Source organism: Nycticebus coucang, chromosome 22, assembly GCF_027406575.1.
Source record: "Nycticebus coucang isolate mNycCou1 chromosome 22, mNycCou1.pri, whole genome shotgun sequence".
NCBI classification, from domain to species: Eukaryota; Metazoa; Chordata; class Mammalia; order Primates; family Lorisidae; genus Nycticebus; species Nycticebus coucang.
The window spans coordinates 43,510,750-43,535,205 of record NC_069801.1 but is presented as its reverse complement, the minus strand read 5'-3'; the positions used below and the strand labels follow the sequence as shown (position 1 = coordinate 43,535,205).

At 38.8% G+C, this 24,456-nt stretch overlaps 1 protein-coding gene across 1 annotated transcript in view; it reads left to right on the top strand.

Moving 5' to 3' along the window:
- The window catches only part of STIL (STIL centriolar assembly protein), a 71,250-nt gene extending 48,921 nt beyond the window's left edge, over positions 1-22,329 (top strand). Inside the window, exons 14-16 of the mRNA XM_053575966.1 lie at positions 14,675-14,876; positions 17,027-17,277; positions 20,867-22,329. Coding sequence (XP_053431941.1) covers positions 14,675-14,876; positions 17,027-17,277; positions 20,867-21,656 — 1,243 coding nt within the window. The 3' untranslated portion in view covers positions 21,657-22,329. The remainder of the gene's footprint in view (positions 1-14,674; positions 14,877-17,026; positions 17,278-20,866) is intronic.
- The last annotated feature ends 2,127 nt before the right edge of the window (positions 22,330-24,456 follow it).

Genomic DNA, 24,456 nt, shown 5'->3' with positions numbered 1-24,456 from the left:
AGCACTTTGAGAGGCCAAAGTGGGAGGATCACTTGAGCTCAGGAGTTTGAGACCAGCCTGGGCAATAGCGAGATCGTGTCTTTACGAACAAAATTTAAGCGAAATCAGGTCTCTACAAACAAAAATTTTAATTTTGTCCAGATCGTTGGAGACTTTGGCTTTCATTTTGTTAATTTCTTGGGACATTTTTTGGACTTCCTTTTGCTGGTTTTCCACATTACCTTCAATTCCCTTTATCATATTTGCTATCTATAATCTGAATTCCACTTATGTCATTTCCACAGTTCATTAGTTGGGGTGTTCTGTAGTAGCTCCATTGTGACCCCTGAGGGAGTTGATCTGTTCTGGTCCTTCATGTAGCCAGAGATGTTTTGTTCGTTCTCCTCATGTGTGGTTTCTTCTTCTTTATTTCTTTGCCCTATTTTCTTACCTTTTTTTTTTTTTTACATATACATGTGTTTATTAGGTTTCCACTTTTGCCTTCACAAAACTAAAAAGGCTTAAAATTTAACAACAATAACAATGTTTAAGATAAGGACAAGAAACAACAACCTCATAAAGAACAAACGAAGATAAATACATTCAGAAAAGAAATCAGACGATTACTGTAATAAAGTATTAAGCAATAATAATAGTAATGCAAAGAAAGTAACATTCACATTGTCAAATAAGAGTATGTCTATTATAGAATGCTTTGACTCTGAGGTTCAGTATGGAGTCATCAATTAACTTCTTAATATTTTTTTCCAAAGTCTCAAAAAATAGACAACTAATATTTATAAATAAAAATAAAAGATAATTTCAAAAAATAGATCATGCCAAATCTTATAGACAATAGAAAAAGAAGAAATACTTCAAAATTATTCTACTTAATCTGGATACACCTGATATTAAAACTGGAAAAAAATGTATTATTATGAAGGGGAAATTACAAACATAATTCACTTATAAGTGAATATGCGGTATCCTGTATCCTAAACAACATATTAACAAGTTGAAGTAAAAATTAATGTTTAAGTAATGTACTTTAATCAAAATTGAATCCAAGTATGTGAGAATTAGTCACTATTTTCTTTCTTTCTTTTTTTTTGTTTTCTTCCTTCCCTTTCTTGTTCTTTAGCTCTGGGCTTTGGGCTTAAAATTTCCTATGATCCTCTTAGGTATCCAAGAGAGTTAAAAAAAAAATTTTTTTTAGGGAGAACACTAGGTGGCATTGCATTATCAGAAACAGCTACTTCTGAGTGTGAAGACCTATGTCTGGATTCTGGCTTGTCCTGTGAAGGAGATCAGACTGGGCTTCCTGTTCCTGTTCTTGAAGACTTGGTGTAGAGTGGTAAGGGGGTACCACACCTCTGGAGGGTATGCTAGATATTCAGGCACATTGCAACCTAGTGCTGGAACCTAGAGAGTTAGGTGTCTTTGCTTGACGATTGCCTTAGTGATCCAAATGGGATTTGGAGACTGAAAGGAAGATCATGGAGAAGGACGGGAGCTCCTGGATCTTGTTGGAGCTGCAGGATAAGCCCAAAGAAGCCATGAGACAGACCACTCTGGCCCTCCCTAAAAGGGTTGCCATTTGTGCACAGCCCTGTGGGTCCCCAGCTCCTATTTGCTCTACTCCATACCCTCCATCTGGTGGGACAGACCCACCCAGGAACGGGTAGGCCCCCAGTCCACCCATGCAAGGGAATATTGGTGGGGGGGGGCACTATTCCCCAGCAATTCCATGTGCAGGCTCTGACCCTGAGCCACCACTCTTCTCGTCACTGCTCCTTGTGCTGGCTTCCCTCCCTTCTTATCTTTTCTGCTCCTGGTGTCCTATGCTGTCACTCTGTGCCTTTACAATGCTTCTTCTGAGCAGATTAATCCAGATGGTGGTTGGTAAATTTCTCCCTGACTTTCTGGGAGAGGCTATGGGAAATGCCTCTAGCTCTCCATCTTCTTATGCCACTTGCCAGGATATTGCAAAATAACAGTGTTTGACATCCACTGGCTCCTTGAATCCAGGGCTAGCTAGTGGCCAAGAACCTAGCTCTTTCTTACCTTAGAAGCCATTGGCATCACTAAATAACCCAGAAATAGACATAAGTCATGGAATTGTTTGGTAGATCCAAACAAAAATTGTAAAAATTTAGCAGAGGGTGGTGGTGCACACCTGTAGTCCCAGCTATTGGGGAGGCTGAGGCAGGAGGATCACTTGAGCCTAGGAGTTGGAGGTGGCAGTGAGCTATGATGATGCCACTGCACTCTAGCCCAGGCCACAGAATGAGACTCTGTCTCAAAAAAAAATCCAAAACTATAGAGAAACACCTTTCAGTATAGTATATGTTTTAATTATGTAAGTTAAGTACTTGTATGTACCACAGTATTTTGAAAAGATCTTTTCTGTAGATTAGATTGTGTTCCTACAAGTTAGGGATCATATTCAGTTCTGTATCTTAAGAACTTGACTCAGTGTGTGATTCCCCATGTTAGCTTCTTCATAAATGTTCACTGATAAAAAGAGCAAATTGGAGTGAGCTTCAAGGTAGGTCTGCAGTTTACTTGGAATAATTATATTAACAGGACATAGGAATGAACTATGGTTATCCTTATGTGTCCTTCTTGGCTTAGTTCTATAAATTGTAGACCACTTTGTAGAATTATGGGGATTATCAAGTTAGAGCCTTAAAAATCTCCAGTCTATTGTAGAAACATCTGAATTGATAGAAGGAAGCTAATTGCTTTTATTTTACTTTATTTTATTTTTATTTATTATTATTTTTTTTTTTTGCAGTTTCTGGCCGGGGCTGGGTTTGAACCCACCACCTCCGGCATATGGGGCTGGTGCCCTACTCCTTTGAGCCACAGGCACCGCCCAAAGCTAATTGCTTTTTCAGAACAGTTAATCAGCTTGTATTGATTCCAACACATAACTAGATGTAAATCTAATCTTTGTTCAACATAATGTTGAATCAACAATACACTCCAAATAATGTATTGATATGGATTAAATACTATCTCCAGTATTGTCCATGGAGGTTTTGGTGCTTCTGTAGGATCCTTCCCAAACATCTGTTCTGATTCATGCTATGGTTCCCACTGCTTAGTATTCCTAGATGACACCTAGTTACCTGGGCTCCCAGTCCCCCTTTCTGATGTTGCAGCAGTCTGTGAAAGATAAATTTATTTGCCTTACAGTTTAATTGGCTACTGATTGCTTTTCTTCAGTGGCAAGTAGTATACTATGTGGTATTTATAGAGTTTTCTTTTAAAATAATTATTACTTTTCTTTTTTTTTTATTGTTGGGGATTCATTGAGGGTACAATAAGCCAGGTTACACTGATTGCAATTGTTAGGTAAAGTCCCTCTTGCAATCATGTCTTGCCCCCATAAAGTGTGACACACACCAAGGCCGCACGCACCTCCCTCCGTCCCTCTTTCTGTTTCCCCCCCCATAACCATAATTGTCATTAATTGTCCTCATATCAAAATTGAGTACATAGGATTCATGCTTCTCCATTCTTGTGATGCTTTACTAAGAATAATGTCTTCCACGTCCATCCAGGTTAATACGAAGGATGTAAAGTCTCCATTTTTTTTTAATGGCTGAATAGTATTCCATGGTGTACATATACCACAGCTTGTTAATCCATTCCTGGGTTGGTGGGCATTTAGGCTGTTTCCACATTTTGGCAATTGTAAATTGAGCTGCAATAAACAGTCTAGTACAAGTGTCCTTATGATAAAAGGATTTCTTTCCTTCTGGGTAGATGCCCAGTAATGGGATTGCAGGATCAAATGGGAGGTCTAGCTTGAGTGCTTTGAGGTTTCTCCATACTTCCTTCCAGAAAGGTTGTACTAGTTTGCAGTCCCACCAGCAGTGTAAAAGTGTTCCCTTCCCTCCACATCCACGCCAGCATCTGCAGTTTTGAGATTTTGTGATGTGGGCCATTCTCACTGGGGTTAGATGATATCTCAGGGTTGTTTTGATTTGCATTTCTCTAATATATAGAGATGATGAACATTTTTTCATGTGTTTGTTAGCCATTCGTCTGTCGTCTTTAGAGAAAGTTCTATTCTCATGTCTCTTTCCCATTGATATAAGGGATTGTTGGCTTTTTTCATGTGGATTAATTTGAGTTCTCTATAGATACTAGTTATCAAGCTTTTGTCTGATTGAAAATATGCAAATATCCTTTCCCATTGTGTAGGTTGTCTCTTTGCTTTGGTTATTGTCTCCTTAGCTGTACAGAAGCTTTTCAGTTTAATTGAGTCCCATTTGTTTATTTTTGTTGTTGTTGCAATTGCCATGGCAGTCTTCTTCATGAAGTCTTTCCCCAGGCCAATATCTTCCAGTGTTTTTCCTATGCTTTCTTGGAGTATTTTTATTGTTTCATGCCTTAAGTTTAAGTCCTTTATCCATCTTGAATCAATTTTTGTGAGTGGGGAGAGGTGTGGGTCCAGTTTCAGTCTTTTACATGTAGACATCCAGTTCTCCCAACACCATTTATTGAATAGGGAGTCTTTCCCCCAAGGTATGTTCTTGTTTGGTTTATCAAAGATTAGGTGGTTGTAAAATGTTAGTTTCATTTCTTGGTTTTCAATTCGATTCCAAGTGTCTATGTCTCTGTTTTTGTGCCAGTACCATGCTGTCTTGAGCACTATGGCTTTGTAGTACAGACTAAAATCTGGTATGCTGATGCCCCCAGCTTTATTTTTGTTACAGAGAACTGCCTTAGCTATACGGGGTTTTTTCCGGTTCCATACAAAACGCAGAATCATTTTTCCAAATCTTGAAAGTATGATGTTGGTATTTTGATAGGAATGGCATTGAATAGGTAGATTGTTTTGGGAAGTATAGACATTTTAACAATGTTGATTCTTCCCATCCATGAGCATGATATGTTCTTCCATTTGTTAATATCCTCTGCTATTTCCTTTCTGAGGATTTCATAGTTTTCTTTATAGAGGTCCTTCACCTCCTTCGTTAGGGATATTCCTAGGTATTTCATTTTCTTTGAGATTATGGTGAAGGGAGTTGTGTCCTTAATTAGCTTCTCATCTTGACTGTTATTGGTGTACACAAAGGCTACTGACTTGTGGACATTGATTTTATATCCTGAAACATTACTGTATTTTTTGATGACTTCTAGGAGTCTTGTGGTTGAGTCTTTGGGGTTCTCTAAGTATAAGATCATGTCGTCAGCAAAGAGGGAGAATTTGACCTCCTCTGCTCCCATTTGAATTCCCTTTATTTCCTTGTCTTGCCTAATTGTATTGGCTAGAACTTCTAGCACTACGTTGAATAGTAAAGGTGACAGAGGACAACCTTGTCTGGTTCCAGTTCTAAGAGGAAAAGCTTTCAGTTTTACTCCATTCAGTAAAATATTAGCTGTGGGTTTGTCATAGATAGCTTCAATCAGTTTTAGAAATGTGCCACCTATGCCTATACTCTTCAGTGTTCTAATTAGAAAAGGATGCTGGATTTTATCAAATGCTTTTTCTGCATCTATTGAGAGGATCATGTGATCTTTATTTTTGCCTCTATTAATATGGTGGATAACGTTTATAGACTTGCGTATGTTAAACCAGCCTTGCATCCCTGGGATGAAGCCTACTTGATCATGATGAATGACTTTTTTGATGATAAGCTGTAATCTATTGGCTAGGATTTTGTTGAGAATGTTTGCGTCTATGTTCATGAGTGAGATTGGTCTGAAATTCTCCTTTTTGTTTGGGTTTTTTCCTGGTTTTGGTATCAGGGTGATGTTCACTTCATAGAATGTGTTGGGGAAGATTCCTTCTTCCTCAATTTTTTGGAATAATTTCTGCAGTACAGGAATAAGCTCTTCCTTGAAGGTTTGATAGAATTCTGGTGTGACGCCATCTGGACCAGGGCATTTTTTGGTTGGAAGCTTTTTTATTGTTTCTTTGATCTCAGTGCTTGAAATTGGTCTGTTCAGGAGCTCTATTTCTTCCTGGCTGAGTCTAGGGAGAGGGTGTGATTCCAAATATTGATCCATTTCTTTCACATTGTCAAATTTCTGGGCATAGAGTTTCTGGTAGTATTCAGAGATGATCTCTTGTATCTCTGTGGGATGAGTTGTTATTTCCCCTTTATCATTTCTGATTGAGGTTACTAGAGATTTTACTTTTCTATTCCTCTTTAGTCTGGCCAATGGTTTATCTATTTTATTTATTTTTTCAAAAAACCAACTCCTTGTTTCATTAATTTTCTGAATGATTCTTTTGTTTTCAATTTCATTGATCTCTGATTTGATTTTGGATATTTCTTTTCTTCTACTGAGTTTAGGCTTAGATTGTTCTTCTTTTTCCAATTCCATGAGATCTCTTGTGAGATTGTTGATGTGCTCTCTTTCTGTTTTTCGAATGTAGGCATCTAAAGCGATGAATTTTCCTCTCAAAACTGCTTTTGCAGTATCCCACAGGTTTTGGTAGCTTGTGTCTTCATTGTTGTTATGCTCAAGGAAGTTAATGATTTCCTGTTTTATTTCTTCCTTCACCTATCTGTTATTCAACAGAAGATTGTTTATTTCCGTGCCTTTGGGTGGGGTCGAGCATTTTTGTTAGAGTTGAGTTCCACCTTTAGTGCCTTATGGTCTGAGAAGATACAAGGTAAAATTTCAATTCTTTTGATTCTGTTGATATTTGTTTTGTGTCCCAGGATATGATCAATTTTGGAGAATGTTCAATGGGGTGATGAGAAGAATGTATATTCTTTATCTTTGGGATGGAGTGTTCTATATGCGTCTATCAAGCACAGTTGTTCTAGGGTCTCATTTAAGTCTCTTATATCCTTGTTTAATTTCTGTTCAGAGGATCTGTCCAGCTCTGTAAGAGGAGTGTTAAGGTCCCCTGTTATTATGGTATTATCAGATATCATATTGCTCAGACTGAGTAAGGTCTGTTGCAAGAATCTGGGAGCATTTAAATTGGGTGCATAGATATTTAGAATTGAAATGTCTTCTTGTTGTATTTTTCCCTTGACCAATATAAAGTGACCATCTTTGTCTTTTTTGACTTTAGTTGCTTTAAATCCACATGTATCTGAAAATAAGATTGCAACTCCTCTTTTCTTCTGAATTCCATTTGCCTGAAAAATTGTCTTCCAACCCTTGACTCGGAGCTTTAATTTGTCTTTTGAAGCCAGGTGTGTTTCTTGCAGACAGCAAATGGGTGGCTTGTGTTTTTTAATCCAGTCAACCAATCTTTGTCTCTTCAGTGGGGAATTCAAGCCATTAACATTTATTGAGATAATTGATAAGTGTGGTAGTATTCTATTCATCTTATTTGGTGAGAGTCCATTGCTTAGTTTTATGTTTTGCATCAGTGTGGAGGTTTGGTTCTGTCCTTTAATTTCTGAGTTCTTACTTTGCTGCTGATCCATTGTGGTGGTCAGTGTGCAGAACAGGTTGAAGTATTTCCTGTAGAGCTGGTCTTGTTGTGGCGAATTTCCTCAATGTTTGTATATCCGTAAATGTTTTGATTTCTCCGTCAATTTTGAAGCTTAGCTTAGCAGGGTACAGAATTCTGGGCTGGAAATTGTTCTGTTTAAGTAGATTAAAGGTAGATGACCATTGTCTTCTTGCTTGGAAAGTTTCATTAGAGAAGTCTGCGGTCAATCTGATGGCTTTGCCCCTGTAGGTCAAGTGGCGCTTACTCTTGGCAGCTTGCAGAATCTTTTCTTTTGTCTTGACTTTGGACAGGTTCATCACAATGTGTCTTGGAGAGGCTTGGTTAGAGTTGAGGTGACTTGGGATCTGATATCCCTCTGAAAGCAGTGTGTCAGAATCTTTGGTGATATTTGGGAAATTTTCTTTTATAATATTCTCTAGTATGGCTTCCATTCCTCTGGGGCATTCTTCTTCCCCTTCTGGGATTCCTATAACTCGTATGTTGGAGCGCTTCATAAAGTCCCATAATTCTGACAGTGAACATTCTGCTTTCTCTCTCTTCTTTTCTGCCTCTTTTACTATCTGAGTTATCTCAAGAACTTTGTCTTCTATCTCTGAAATTCTTTCTTCCGCATGGTCTAACCTGTTGCTGATACTTTCCATTGCATCTTTAATTTCCCTAATTGATTGTTTCATTTCCTTTAGCTCTGCTATATCCTTTTTATATTCTTCATATTGTTCATCTCTTATTTGATTCTGTTTTTGGATTTCCTTTTGGTTATTTTCCACTTTATTAGCAGTTTCCTTCATTGTTTCTATCATTTCTTTCATTGTTTTCATCATGTGTATTCTAAATTCCCTTTCTGTCATTCCTGACATTTCTGTGTAAGTGGAATCCTCTGCAGTAGCTACCTCATGGTCCCTTGGCGGGGTTTTTCTGGACTGGTTCTTCATGTTGCCTGGAGTTTTCTGCTGATTCTTCCTCATGGGTGATTTCTTTTATCTGTTTCCTTGCTCTAATTTTCCTTTCTCTTCCTCTTGCTCTTTAAGTTCTCGTGCCTGTGGACTAAGGGTTACAGAACCAGAAGGGTGAGAAGGTTTAAGAGCAAAAAAGGGATGAAAGAAAGGAGGACCGAGTGATAAGAAAAAAAAAAGAAAAATAGAGAAAGGAGAGGGGGTGGGTAAAAGGAATATTGACAAAAAGAAGATAGGCACAGAAAGAGGGAGACAGAGCAATATAGGTGTACAGTAGGGTACTTTGATACAGCCTTTAAAAAAAAAACCACCTTCTGGGGGTGCCCAGTGGGGTGGTTCCCTTGAGGTCAGCAGCTCTTTGCTAACCTGATCAGACACAGTACCCCACCTCCACCAAGTAGAGAGGAAAGACAAAAATGCTGTAAATCAAACCAAAACAAGCAAACAGAAAACTTTACGGGATAAAATTGGCTGGAAAAACCAAATAATAGCGGTAGAAACACTCACAAAAATGAAGTTCTAATTATTGAAATAGGCAGCAATGGGAAATTATACTTAAACTAGAGAAATTGAGAAAGAAAAAGGATCTGTATGGAATGGTTGAACTTAGAAAACAAAACAACAATCCACAACATCAAAATAAACAAAAAAAACAACCAAACCAAAAAAAAAAAAACACAACCAAAAACAAAGCAGTATGTATATGTTATTGAATATTGTCTGGGCAACACGTGGTCTTCTGGGGTATGAGATGTTAATCACAGTTCTTATACGACTGGAGGCTGCTAGTTTCTCAAACCCCAGCAGGTAGACACCTAAATCTCTCTTCAGCCCACTTAAAAGGCACTTTGAACTTGTTCACTTACTGAGCAGAAGCTTTCTCAGGGAAGTGCTTGTCGCTGGAATCACTGCTGAAGTGGCTATCCACTTACCCTGTGTGCCAAAACTGGTCTCCCTCTGCCCCTGAGGGTTAGGGCTGCAAGGCGGCTCAGATTCTGCCCTTAGGCTACTTGGTCACTGGGTTACCAGCTCCCACCCAATTCCAGCTCTGCGACCCTGAGGGCAGAGCTTGCCGGGGCAGATCGCTCACAATGTCTGCCTGTGACCCAGAGCCAAACACTATTAGCTCCGTCTGGCTCAGCGGCTCAGACTGGGGCCCTAGACAAAGGCCAAAGTTCTCCGCACTCCCGCTCAGACTCTCCCCAAGGCAGTTCAGCTGAGTGCCAAGTCCAAAGACACCAAAACAGTTGACAGGTAAGGCCTTTCTGGTTTGCAGTCTCGCTGCTACTGAACTTACAGTTGCGGGCGGGTTTAGACGTATTGAACACACGCGACCACTTGCCGGTTTTCCACTGTTTTAGTCCTCCTCTTGGGGTCCAGAAGTCTCTCGCTGACTCCCTGTATCCTCTCAGGGGTGATGCTAGGCAGATCCCACCAGCCAGAGATGCCTGGAGTCCTATATCCCCAGACTCACGGTGCCCAGATGCAAGGAAGCTGTTACTCGGCTGCCATCTTACTCCGCCTCCCCTATTACTTTTCTTTAGAAGCCATGCTTTGGGTATAATACTTGGCGTAGTATAATTATTGTCTTTTAATTTTTTGTTTTAATCTTAAATCTTTTGAAGTGTGAAATCCATAATGTTTTGGTGCTGCTCTTCTCTCTTTTTGAGTTTTTGCTTTTTCTTGTTAGGTAAGGCACAAAGGTTCAAAACTTCTTGAACACACAGTGTACCAAAGAGGTTAAGAGCATGGGCTCTGGTGTCAGACTGCCTGGATTTGAATCCCAACAGTATGGCTGTGGGCAGTTCTCACAATCTCTTCGCTGACTCCATTTTCTCATCCCTTAGGTACTAAATGTCTATTTTATATGATTGTTGTGAGAGTAAAGTGAGTTGATACATATATTTAGCTCTTACAACAGTACTTAATTACTGTTATCTTTTAGCTAAAGATGGAATAAGCAAATTCAGTAACTGACAAAGACTGTCCTTAAAAATAAAGTGCTTTGCAAATGTTTGGATGATAAAAAATCCTGCTCAGTACAAGTAATTTTTTGAAAAAGCCATAAAATCTCTAAAAGTTGGATTTCAACTTCTACATCTGCGTGTTCTGGTATTTTTATTAAAGTAAAATTTGTTAGCATGATTGAAGATGAAGGCCCAGTCTGATGTTTGGGGCATAGGAAAGAGGTAGAGGAGATTAAGAGAACTAACAATTATGGATCACCCTATATGCACTGTAACATTTATCAGCTTAACCATTTTAAGTGTAAGGTTCAGTAGTTTTAAGTATATTCATGTTGTGAAACAGATCTCCAGAACTTTCTCTTTTTCTTTTTTTTGGGGGGTCAGTCTCACTATGTCACCCTCAGTCGAGTGCTATGGTGTCACAGCTCACAGCAAACTCAAGCTCTTGGGCTTCAGCGATTCTCTTGCCTCAGCCTCCCAAGTAGCTGGGACTATAGGCACCCACCACAATGCTGGGCTATTTTTCTGTTGCAGTTGTCATTGTTGCTTAGCTGGCCAAGGCTGGATTCGAACCTACCAGCCTTGGTGTATGTGGTTGGTGCTGACCCAGCTTTTTTTTTTTAAGACTTTTCTCGGGCGGTGCTGGTGGCTCAGTGAGTAGGGCGCCAGCCCCATATGCCGAGGGTGGTGGGTTCGGACCCAGCCCCGGCCAAACTGCAACAGAAAAATAGCCGGGCGTTGTGGCGCGCACCTATAGTCCCAGCTGCTTGGGAGGCTGAGGCAAGAGAATCGCGTAAGCCCAAGAGTTAGAGGTTGCTGTGAGGCATGTGCTGCCACGGCACTCTACCTGAGGGCGGTACAGTGAGACTCTGTCTCTACCAAAAAAAAAAAAAGACTTTTCTCCGTATATAAGATTTAATTATTGATAACCTATTTCACTATACCAAATTTGGATACTTGAGGAAATTATGTAATGTAATTTCACTGAAATTCTTTTGAGATTAGGATAAATTCACCTCTGTCTTTACTGATTTGAATACAGTCTCATCTCTGGGAAGGAGATGGACTGGGTGACTTGGAGAGCTCCTTCCTGATTTTTAAGATATCTGTTTCTGAGATACCGAAGGTGATCGTTATAATCTCTATTTGTAATTTTATTATTATTTACTTATTATTAGTAAATAAACCCTTTGAGGAAGATATTTCCCACACATATCCTCTTCTCAAGCTTTCTTCCTTTTATTCCATTTCTTCCATTTATTTTAGGACCCGTCTACGGATCTTACCTATAGCAGTTACTACTGTAGTATTTGCCTAATGATGATTTTGTACTTTTCTCATTTCTTCTACATTTATAAATTGAATTCTCCTGTAAGAAAGAATCTGTTCCTTCTTTTCCACTCCTTATTCATTTATTTATGCCAGTAAGGACTCTTGGCTATTTCTTTTTTTCTATGTTATAATCTAATGCTATCATTTTATTGCTCAGTTTGTTCCAGTTTAGGCCATTAGAAGCTCTTTTAAATTGGCTTCTGTTTATTTTGCACACGTCCTGTTCTTTTTTCCTGCATGGAAATAAATACAGAATCAGGAGTGCTGATATGAGAGTATAATATTTAAGTAACCAACTAAGTATGCTTTTTGTTAAACTGTTATTTCTGTGCTTCTAGGCCCTCTTAGCAGGTAGAACTATTATATATTACACAAACACATATGCATACACATATATATATGCCTGCTAACCCATGCATAGTTACAAATCTATACTTATTTTTAGATGTATCTATATATAAAAATTCTTGACTTTATACTGACCCTCCAATTCCCATCCAATACCCTCTTTACATTTTTTCTTTTTCTTTCTTTCTTTTTGAGACAGAGACTCACTTTGTCACTCTGGTGTCACTGCTTACAGCAACCTCAAACTCTTGGGCTCAAGCAATTCTCTTGCCTCAGCCTTCCAAGTAGCTAGGACTACAGGCATCTGCAAACAACACCCAACTTTTTTTTTTTTTTTTTGAGACAGAGCCTCAAGCTGTGTCGCCCTGGGTAGAGTGCTGAGGCATCACAGCTCACAGCAACCTCCAACTCCTGGGCTTAAGTGATTGTCTTGCCTCAGTCTCCCAAGTAGCTGGGACGACAGGCGCCCTCCACAACGCCCAGCTATTTTTTTTTTTTTTTTGGTTGCAGCCATCATTGATGTTTGGTGGGCCCAGGCTGGATTCGAACCTGCCAGCTCAGGTGTATGTGGCTGGTGCCTTAGCTGCTTGAGCCACAGATGCGGAGCCAACACCCAACTATTTTTTAGAAACAGTCTTGTTCTTGCTGAGGCTGGGTCTGAACCTGTGAGCTCAGGCAATCCACCCATCTAGGTCTCCCAGAGGGTTAGGATTACACGCATGAGCCACTCCACCTGGCCTCCTCTTTTCTTATTTTAAAATTTTGTTCTCCCACAGTGAGAAACCTGGTTCTCATTATATTTGCTATACTTATTTATTCAGTTTATTCAATCTAGTATACACATAAAGTACTATACTTTCAAAATTGCTAAGAATTTTGATACAGATCAGCTAGAGTATAATATTTATGTACAGTTCTTTTATCTTTAGCCTTACAGTATCCAGCCAAAATATTGTTTTTCAGAGTTATTTAGGTTAGTCCTTTTCTTCCCTGTTCCCACCAATGTGTTTATGTTGTTTGTAACGCCATTAGGTTCATTCGTATTCCATTTGGAGGGTGTGTGAAATATTACTATGCATTCTAAGAGACAAAGCTGTGTAAAAAAGTATATACTAAGAAAAGGGTTGCTCTCTTCTTATCCCTGCTCCCCTATTTCCATATCTCCTTTCTTCCTTATCCTTTCCCACCCTTCCTCTTTATGTAATCAGTCATTTTAGTTTCTGGCTTATCCTTTCTTCCTGCGTTTCTTTTTCACAAAGAAATATGTATGTCTTTATTTTCTTAGGTAGACTTTCTTACATGAAGTATAAAAACGAATACCATAAGTTCTGTTTTGAACTTTGCTCTTTTCACCTAACAATATATCTTGGAAATTACTCCAGTCAGTTCTTGAAGGTCTTCCTGCTTCTGTAATAGCTGCAGTAGTACACCATTGTGTGAATGTATCATAGTTTAATAAACTACTTGCCTATTTATAGCCATTTGGATCGTTTTCAGTATTCTGCAGTTACAAACAATGGTACAGTGAATTACTTTGAGCATGTGTATATTTGAATTGTTTAGAAGTGGGATTCCTTCATCTAGAGTTAAATACATATGTAATTTTTTTAAGTATTGCCAAATTTCCTTCCAGAAGGGTTGTACCAGTTTGCATTCTCACTAGCAAATGTATGAAAGGACTTGTTTTCCCATGGCCATGCTGACAGAATATGTTGACGTGTTTTTTGAAAAATTTTGTACCAGTCTGACGGATGACTAATGACATCTCAATGTTGTTTTAGGGTTTTAACATGTTAAGGGTCATGTTGATATCTGTGAGATGCCTACTTATGTCCTTCGTCATTTAACTTTTAGGTCCTTTGCCTTCAATTTTTAAGTTTCTTTGTATACTAGAGATGCTAGTTAGCTCTTTGTGGTGTATGTTGTGAATATTTTCTCCCAGTTTGTCAGTTGTCTTTTGACTTGTTTATATTGGTTTTTGCTATGTAAAATTTTTTATTTTATGTAGTCACATTTATCAACTTTTTCTTAGAATTATCTCTTGACTGATATTTTGAAAGCTAATATTTATTAAGCTTATGTACCAAAAATGTGCTTTGTAGTTGATAAAGGTTAAAATTAAGCAATGTAGAAATATTTGAAATAACCTAAGTTTTAAAGAAGATATGTTAGAAAAATCATACTGTGTCTATAAATGTAGGTGATTACTTATAACCTCTCTGTACCTCAATATTTTACCTATCAAATGGAGCTAATATATGATATCCATCTCATAGAATTTTTTGGTGAGAATTACACAGTAGGACATCTATACATTGACCACCCCAGGGACTATAACAAACTATTCAGCATACAGAGGTGGTCCACATAAGGAGCTAGGCCTCCTGCACTAACATGTACATGTGGTACACAACTGGGTATGCAGGTTAGGTCCACTTAGGAGATGGTCAGTGTAGGGAGGTGTTAACTATGGAGGTCCTACGATATTTGAAATGTAGCATAGGCAGTCCCCACATCACAAACATCTGACCTACCTCCATGTGTTGACCGGTTTGTTATAGTCCCTGGGGTGGTCAATTTACTGAGGTTCTACTGTAGTATATGTTAAAGGTTCCTTGATCATTAACACATCCATTATATATCCTTTCAAACAGCTCTTCTCAAGGTCTCAGTAAAGAAGCGGATATACCCGTGTTCTTTCTAAGTGGCCTTCCGGCAGAGAATGTAAGCCCATGTTTACAGACCGGACCAATAGAGGGTGCCAGTAACAACGCTGAAACATCAGAGGAACCAAAAATTGAGCAACCATTTCCTCATCAGCCATCAGATAACCAGAAAATTTACCAGGATTTATTGGTGAGAAAATGTAGACCCTTTCATTTTTTTGAAATTGTTACTCAGTATAGGTTATACTAGTTGAGCTTTCCTGCATTTAAACCAAGTGATACCTTGACATACAAAGATTTTTGCCTAATTAACAATATATCATTTATTTCTTTGAGCTTTTCGTAAATTATGATAACCTAAATTTAAGTAATTTACTATAAACATGCTAGTCATCAGGTTAAAAAAAAAATGTATTTTAAGCATATATGTTGATATTTTGTCAAATTCAAACTAAAATTTTTACCAGAAAAGAAAAAAGTTTGTAGGAACTTTGAAAATTGGAAAGTGATGGGATATTTATGATAATACTTACCAATTTCAGTTCAGGTAAGTGGATATTTGTTAAAAACTTAGTCTAAGGGTGGCACCCATAGCTCCGTGGGTAGGGCACCAGCCACGTACATCGCGGCTGGCAGGTTTGAACCTGGCCCAGGCCAGCTAAAACAACAATGACAACTGCAACCAAAAAAAAAAAATAGCCAGGCGTTGTGGTGGGTGCCTGTAGTCCCAGCTACTTGGGAGGCTAACCCCAAAAGTCTGAGGTTGCTGTGAGCTGTGACACCACGGCACTGTACCCAGGGTGACATAGTGAGACTCTGTCTCAAAAAAAAAAACAAAAACCTTAGTTTAAAAAGTAGATAATATGGTGGCGCCTGTGGCTCAGTTGGTAAGGCACCGGCCCCATATACCGAGGGTGGCAGGTTCAAACCCAGCCCCGGCCAAACTGCAACCAAAAAATAGCCGGGCGTTGTGGCGGGTGCCTGTAGTCCCAGCTACTCGGGAGGCTGAGGCAAGAGAATTGCTTAAGCCCAGGAGTTGGAGGTTGCTGTGAGCTGTGTGAAGCCACGGCACTCTACCGAGGGCCATAAAGTAAGACTCTGTCTCTACAAAAAAAAAAAGTAGATAATATAAAGAAGAATATGACAGTCCATGCCCTTGAGAGCCTAGAGGAAATAGTAATATATGGACACTAGTTACAAACAATAAAACAGATTGAGGAGTAGTGTAAAGCAAAGGGAGTGCAAAATAAAAAGAGATAATTCTGGTTGGAGAAACTAATCTGGGACTTAGAAGTTGAAAGAATCTTGGCTGTCACTTCTATCCAAATTGTAGCCTTTGGAACATTTAATTTCTCCATTTATAACTGAAGGCTAATTAAATATACTTCATAGGGCTCTTTGTAGCCATCAATGAACACATATTTGTTATTTGCCTGCTACATCCTACACTGATGTTAGCAGCATGTCTGCCCAGTAATGAAATATGCTTTAATGTCGGGAAGTCAGAGATAGTATCACAAGTCACTCTTGTTTTTAGAAAGTGGGAAAAGAAAGAAGCCTAATTCTGCAAGTAACATGAAGATCTAATTTTTAAAACTCTGGAACATAATAGCATTTTTCCAATGAAAGTAATTTGAAACTTGGATTGATAAAGAATTCAGCATAAGTCCTTGAAAACACTCGATATATTACCCAAATGATTTTACATATGTTGGTTTTAAACTCTGAGGCCAAGTATGGTAGCTCACGCCTATAATTCTAGTACTTTAGGAGGCTGAGGCCAGAGGATTGCTTGAGCTCAAGAGTTCAAAACTAGCCTGAACAAGAACAAGACCCTGCCTCTCCTTAAAAAAAAAATAAAAAGAAAGAAAAATTAGCCAGCCATTGTGGTAGACACACGTAGTCCCAGCTACTTGGGGTGATGGGGCAAGAGGATTGCTTGAACCCAGAAGTTTGAGGTTGCTGTGAGCTATGGTGATGGCATGGCACTCTTGCCTGGGCAATAGAGTAAGACTCTGCCTCAAAAAAATAAAAGGAGCAAACTCTGAACAAACATTTGTTTCCTCTAGAGCAGTGGTACTCAACCTTCCTAATGCCGCAATGTATTTTCATTGTTAAAAAGGGGTTGCAACCCACAGGCTGAGAACCGCTGCTCTAGAGTCTGATGAAACCATTTATTAAAATAGGCTTGTTTTGTAAAAAACCCCTAATACTTGCAGATGTACTTGATACTTTGTGATGATATTATTTTGCTTTTCTCTGGCCTACTTACGGTATTATTTAAGATCTTAAGATTTTTAAGAGTAGTATTTCAGATATGTCATTTTTCTTTTTATTCAGGGTCAAGTGAACCACCTATTAAACAATTCCTTCAAAGAAACTGAGCAGCCATCTACCAAAGCAGTGATTATCAGCCATGAATGCACCAGAACTCAAAATGTTTACCATACAAAGAAAAAAAAGCAAGATTCAGGACTGGTGGATAAAGATTGTGTTCTTAATGCAACTCTTAAGCAACTAAGAAGCCTTGGAGTAAAAATTGATTCTCCTACTAAAGTGAAAAAAAATGCACATAAAGTGGATCATGCTAGGTAACTAAAAAATTGTTTTTTTTTGGCCGGAGCTGGGTTTGAACCTGCCACCTCAGGCATATGGGACCGGCGCCCTACTCCTTGAGCCACAGGCGCCGCCCAAAATTGTTTTAAAATATGAATAAATTTTAGCTATATTACATCAGCATCATGAGAAAAGATGTATTTGTTTCTTAGTTGAGATGATTCATCATTTATTCAGGACCTGCTGTGCATATTGGTGAATAAGAGATCATCTCTAGGCTCGGTGCCTGTAGCACAGTGGTTATGGCAGCAGCCACATACACTGAGGCTGGCAGGTTCTAACCTGGCCTGGGCCAGCTAAACAACAATGACAACTGCCAAAAAAAAAAAAAATAGCCAGGTTTTGTGGCGGGTGCCTGTAGTACTACTTGGGAGGCTGAGGCAAGAGAATCACTTCAGCCTAAGAGTTTGAGGTTACTGTAAGCTGTGACACCACAGTACTCTACTGATGGTGACGTAGTAAGACTCTTGTCTCAAAAAAAAAAAAGAGGTCACCTGTATTTTAGATTCTTCATTTTAGTTAGAAGGTTACGTACAGAAATAATTTGAGAGAGATTGTGAAATAACTCCTGGGTAGAGATGCCAACAAAATATAGTAGAATTTCCTTAGTTAACCACCTCCCTACATTGACCACCTCCTCAAGCTAGCCTTATTTTCACAGCTGGGACATGTACAACATGTACATGTTTGTATCACTAAGTAGGCCTACTTCCTTATGTTAACCTCCTCTATATCTTGACCAGTTTGCTCTAGTCACTTGGCCAACTTAACATAAGTTCTATTGAGTCTTGAGGAAAGTGAAGGGAGTTTTACTTGACATTGTCTGAAAAGTCTTCCTGGAGGTGAAAGGGTCTATGCCAACTACTGGATGTATAGTTCTACAATGTCATCCAACTATAAAGCAAAAACATTAGCCAGGCATGATGGTGCATGCCTATGGTCTTGGATACTTGGGAGGCCGAGGCAGGAGGATTACTTGAGTCCAGGACTTTAACTTTCCAGTGAGCTATGATCATGCCAGTGTACTCTCTCACCTGGGTGACAGAGCAAGACCTAAAAAAAAATTAAAAAGGGAAAACATTACTTTTTCTAGGATTGTGTCCTATTGGTTATGTCCTTCTATTCAGATTCCTCTCCATCAAAAATGACTTCAGCATGTACTTATAAAAAAGAGAATAAAATCTGGAAATTATATTATAAAGGCTAGCATATTTGCTTTTAATTATTGTTTGTTATTTTCTAAATCCAAAAGTAACAAATTTTTTTTTTAAGTAATAAAATTTCATGGTTTAAAAAACAATATAGAAGAGTATGAGATAAGCTTCTCAGTCTGACTCCTTCAAGGTTACTTCTCTCAACTGTTTCTTTTATATTTTTCTAGAAATATTCTATGAATATTAAAGTATATATGTTTGGTAAGTTTTATAATTTTTTCTCCGTAACATTAGTGTATTTTAGATACATTCCCTTATAGGTATGTACAGTTCTTTCTCATGTATTTAAACAGCTGTACAATATTCTTTTGTACTTTTGTACTATAATATAGTGTGTTGAGCTCCAGTCCTTTATTAATGGACCTTTAGCCCAAATTCCATATTTGTTGTTTCAGACAATGCTAACTGAACCTCATTCTAGAGGTTGCTTGTACAAGTATCTGTGTAGGATAAATTCATAGGTGGGTAGGTTCAAAGGGTATATGCATTTAACATTTTGCTAGATACAACCATTGCCCACTAAATAGTTCTGTCAGTTTACATTCCTGCCAATAGTGTAGGTGAATGAGGCTAGCATTTTTGAAGGTTTTATTTCCATCTCATGAGATAGAGGCTATATAACCTTATGGAATGCCTAAAAATCACCCTGCTGTCTTTGAGGAACCCTTATGTTTTGGTATGACTGTCCTTAGGGAGTAGTTTTAGGTAGTGTATTATTCACAGTAGCTATTCTATTTTAATATCTTAATGTGAAACATTAAAATTAATAAATTGTAAGTACATAATGAACTTGTTTTGTTTGTTTCATTTTTGGTTAAGTGGAGAGTAAGGTTGAAATATTAGGTGGATAATGCCTTCCTGAGAAAAGTTACTGTGAGAAACACGTGAGAAAAGCATTTAGCAGAGTACCTGGCACGTATGTAGTATAAAGTCTCAGTAAGAATTAGCAGCTAGTATGCTTGTACATGTGATATGAAAAAGGCAAGTCAGTTGAGATAACACTAACCAAAGTGAGTTAAAGATTATATCTAATGAAAAAAAGTTTGTGTGTATATAAGTCCATATCCAGAGACTGGTCGATGGCTTTCTTTTGTTTTTTTAATTACGAATGGAATCTCTTAAACAGTGAACAATTTAGGCAGGGAGTGGTGGCTGAGGCCTGTAATCCTAGCACTATGGGAGGCCGAGGCAGGTGGATTGCCTGAACTCATAGGTTCGAGACCAGCTTGAGCAAGAGGGAGACCCTGTCACTAAAAATAGCTGGGCATGGTTATGGCACTGGCCACATACACCAGGGCTGGTGGGCTCCAACCTGGCCCGGGCCTGCTAAACAATGATAACTACAACAAAAAAAACAGCCAGGCGTTGTGGCAGGCGCCTGTAGTCCCAGCTACTTGGGAGGTTGAGGCAAGAGAATCGCTTGAGCCCAAGAGTTGGAGATTGCTGTGAGCTATGACACTCGGCACTCTACCGAGGGTGACAAAGTGAGACTCTGTCTCAAAGAAAAAAAAGAACAATTTAATTTTTTGAGCTACTTACAAAACTTATGTAATCAAATGTGTCTTTTTGTTTAATTTTATTTGTGTATTTTACTTTGCTGTAAACATTAGCTGATCGCTCACATTATTTGGGGTTAATAGTTATAAATCACATGACTCAGCAATATTGAATGGCTCTTACATTTGGGGCCTGTATTTAGTCTTAAAACCATAATGAAAGTAGAAATTTAGAAAAATTAATTTGTATTCCACTTTTTTTTTTTTTTCTTTTGCAGTTTTGGCCAGGGCTGGGTTTGAACCCGCCACCTCTGGCATATGGGGCCATCGCCCGACCCTTTGAGCCACAGGTGCTGCTGTGAATCTTGGATTACCTTCTCGGCTATTATAATGTATCCCTTGTATCTGCATCATCAAGATTTACATGTCTGAATACTCAGATAAAAAGTGCCATGACTTGGGCCGTGCCTGTGGCTCAGCGAGTAGGGCGCCGGCCCCACATGCCGAGGGTGGCGGGTTCAGACCCAGCCCCGGTCAAACTGCAACAACAAAAAAAAATAGCCGGGCGTTGTGGCGGGCGCCTGTAGTCCCAGCTACTAGGGAGGCTGAGGCAAGAGAATCGCGTAAGCCCAGGAGTTAAGAGGTTGCTGTGAGCCGTGTGACACCACGGCACTCTACCGAGGGCAGTACAGTGAGACTCTGTCTCTACAAAAACAAAAACAAAAACAAAAAAAAAGTGCCATGACTTTAAAGCTGAAGACATTTCGTTACTTTTATAGAATGTGTCACGTTTAAGGACACTGTTTAGTGCTCACAGTACAGTAAATGATGGCTTACTGCTTTTTGTCTTTCAGTGTGTTGGCATGCATCAGCCCGGAAGCAGTGATCTCTGGATTAAACTACATGTCATTTGCGAATGTTGGCGTGAGTGGCTTAAGCCCCAACGGTGTGGATTTGAGCATGGAAGCAAATGCTATAGCTCTGAAATATTTAAATGAGAGTCAGCTGTCACAATTGTCTCTAACTCGATCAAACCAAAATAACTGTGACTCATCTTTTAGCCTTCTGCATATTAATACGGACAAAAACACAGTGGGCCTTAGTTTAATTTCACCAAGCAACATGTCATTTGCAACCAAAAAATATTTGAAGAGATACGGACTCATACAAAGCAATGACAATAGTGAAGATGAAGAGGAGCCTTCCAACAATGCAGATAGCAAGAACGAATATTTATTGAATGAAAACCTTATGTCCATAGCTGAACAACTTGGTCATCAAAAAGCGCCTTCTAGGAATGCCTGTGAAATAATTAATTGTTATAATTGTGACTCTATGGCTACACACACAGATATGCCAGTATTGAGAAATATTACAAATGAAGTCATGCAGCCAAGAGCAACACAGCAGTTGAATGAAAACCTACCTTTCTTATTAAAAAACCATAAACCAAGTCCTGCAGTGAATATCCGAACTGGCAAAGCAGAGTTTACTCCACATCCGGAGAAAGAAAATGAAAAGAACATTCCAATTTTTCCTGAAAATTTGCAATCTTCTGAAACTTTAAAGCAAATGAATAGCATGAATTCAGTAGGCACCTTCTTAGATATAAAGCGTCTCAGACAGTTGCCAAAATTATTTTAAATCTTCAACTCCCTGCCCTTCTGATGTAAGGAAAGGGTGTCCCCTGAAGATGGGAAATCAGAGCCTTTTGGTGATTCTGGGATTCCTAATCATCCTAGGAGTTAGTCTCTTTCTTGGTAGCAGCAGATTGAAAAGAGCTAAAAAGTGGCTTGATTGTGAAGGTTGCTGGCTAGTGAGATGGCTAAGTTCTCTGTTCATCATCATTGAAACTTTTAGGAAAAAAAAAAACCTAAGTTTTTCAACAAATTAAGGAAAATATACACTATTCAGCTCTGAGTCTGTGCTGCTCTTTTAATAGAAGTCCATTTTCCTAGCGTGTTGCATTTCTGCATCTACCCCATGTCACTAAAAGAACATGAAGTTACCGTGACCCTGGCTGAACTAGCAAAATCAACCATTTTTGAGTTTTAAGGGAAAGTTTTTTTTTTTTTAAAAATAAGTGCTTTTATATAAGGAGTGTATCTCTTCTTAATTAAGATGCATTTTTATTAAACTCTAGAAATACAACTTTTGCAACGTGGGTGTTAATGTTACTGTAACATCTTTAGCATATAGCACTAGCTATCACAGAATAAGAAAATGACTGAGTATGAATGTGTTTTATAACCTTTGTGAGTTTTTCAAATGTCAATATTTTTAATAGAACTTAATAAAAATGTCTAGATTGCCTGTTTTCCTTTGTTCTCTGCTATAGTTTTTTCTTCCTCACTTGTTTTTTAACTTTAGACTCCCCAGAAGTTACTTCCCAATGATAATATCTTAGTAATCCTAGTAAATTATCAAAACCAAGAAATTGACATTGACCTGGCACAGAAGCTCATACTTACAGTCTCAGGTACTCAAGAGGTTGATCCATTTCCAAAGCAGCTGTGGTTTTCTGAAACAGTAATCTGGTAGGACAGTATATAGTTAGCAAGCCCAGGTAAAGTAATATGGTGGCTTTTTACTGTTCCTCAGTGGAGCTATGACCTGTTTGCATCTTTCTCTACATCGTTGCTCTTTTCAAGTTAACAATTAAGATACCGGAATGGCAATGATAATGTCTTTCCTTAATGTCGTTTGGGGTTTTAGTTATTTTAATAAATAGTATAAGGCCAGGAGTGGTGGCTAATGCCTGTAATCCTAGTACTCAGAGGCTGAGTTAGGTGGATCACTTCAGCACAGAAGTTTAAGACCAGCCTGAGTAAGAGTGAGAGACCCGTCTCTACTAAAAATAGAAAAATTAGCCAGGCTTTGTGGCAGGTGCTTATAGCTTACTTAGAAGGCTGAGACAGGAGGTTGCTTGAGCCCAAGAGTTTGAGGTTGTTGTGAGCTAGGCTGATGCCATGACACTCTAGCCTGGGCAAGAGTGAGACTCTTGTCTCAAAATATAAATAAATAGTATAAAAATCCACTTATACATTTTACTGGAGTAATTTAAGTAATGGAATTACTGATGCCACTTTAAGTGTGCTCTGTTTAACTTTAGCCCTCAGTATTTCCCAAAAGTGTGTATAGGTAGATACAATTCATATTGACACAATCGAAAAAACAGAATGTTAGTGAATTATCTGACAATCACATCAATTACCCTTATCACAGAAAGCCCAACAATGTTTATATTAAATAAGAAGCTATTTGGAAAAATAAAAACTGAACCTGAGACTTTTTAGTCAAAACCTAAATTTGATCACTTTTTACCACATGCAACTGAAAGCCACTTCTAAAGATAAGGGGTTCAGTTTCGGAAACTGAATTTAGACCACATGTTCAACAAAGCTCATCTCTACTAAATATGTACCAAGAGGGACCATCACTGAAGCCTACTCTAGAAAGTTCTCTAAGATGAGTGTTTTACTATGGGATGTTATTTGGCAAATCAGTTGCCATGATCGTTTTTAGGCATCTTTAGGAAAAGGGCATTATCTCTGACAGAGGGAACAAATTGTGGGAAAGGATGGAGGTACAAATAAGTATAGCATTGCAGACGTGGGTTTGGGGCAGGGTACCAAAGATGGGAAAGAGAAAATACACAAGTAGAAAGAACACTGAACTAGGAGTTAGTAGCAATGGGGTTCCTGTTGTCTGTCGCTCTGCCCCAAAGTCTGTGGCATTGGACAAGTCACAGGCTTTAATATCCCCCATTGTTTTTTTAAGACAGTCTCATTTTGTCTGTTGGTAGAGTGCCATGGTGCCATATCTCATAGCAACCTCAAACTCTTGGTTGGACTCAAGCAAATCTCTTGCCTCAACCTCCCCAGTAGCTGGGACTACAGGTACCTGCCACAACCCCTAGCTTTTTTTTTTTTTTTTAAGAGATGGGGTCTTGCTCTGGCTCAGACTGGTCTGGAACCTGTGAGCTCAGGCAATCCACCCACACAGCCTCCCAGAGTGCTAGGATACAGGATGAGCCACCCTGCCCCAGCAATTTGCCCAGTTTTTTAGGTGAAGAGGAGTGTCTCCAACATGCTGTGATTGTATGAGAAGATGATGCAGAAATTGGCTATGAGCAGTGGTTTGAAAGTCAAGGAGGGAAAAGCTTCCTGCAAGACGGCGTTGGAATGGGACTTGAAAAATTGTGAAGGATTTTCACAGGCAGAGGTGAGGAAAACATTTCTCTACTTTATATAATGTTTAATATATTTCACAATTTAAAAGGAAAAAGAGAATACAGTTTCCTTCACCAAAATGAGTAATCATAGGGCGGCACCTATGGTTCAGTGGGCAGGGTGCCGGCCCAGACCAAGTTGTAACAAAAAATAGCCAGGTATTATGGTGGGCTGCCTGTAGTCCCAGCTACTTGGGAGTCTGAGGCAAGAGA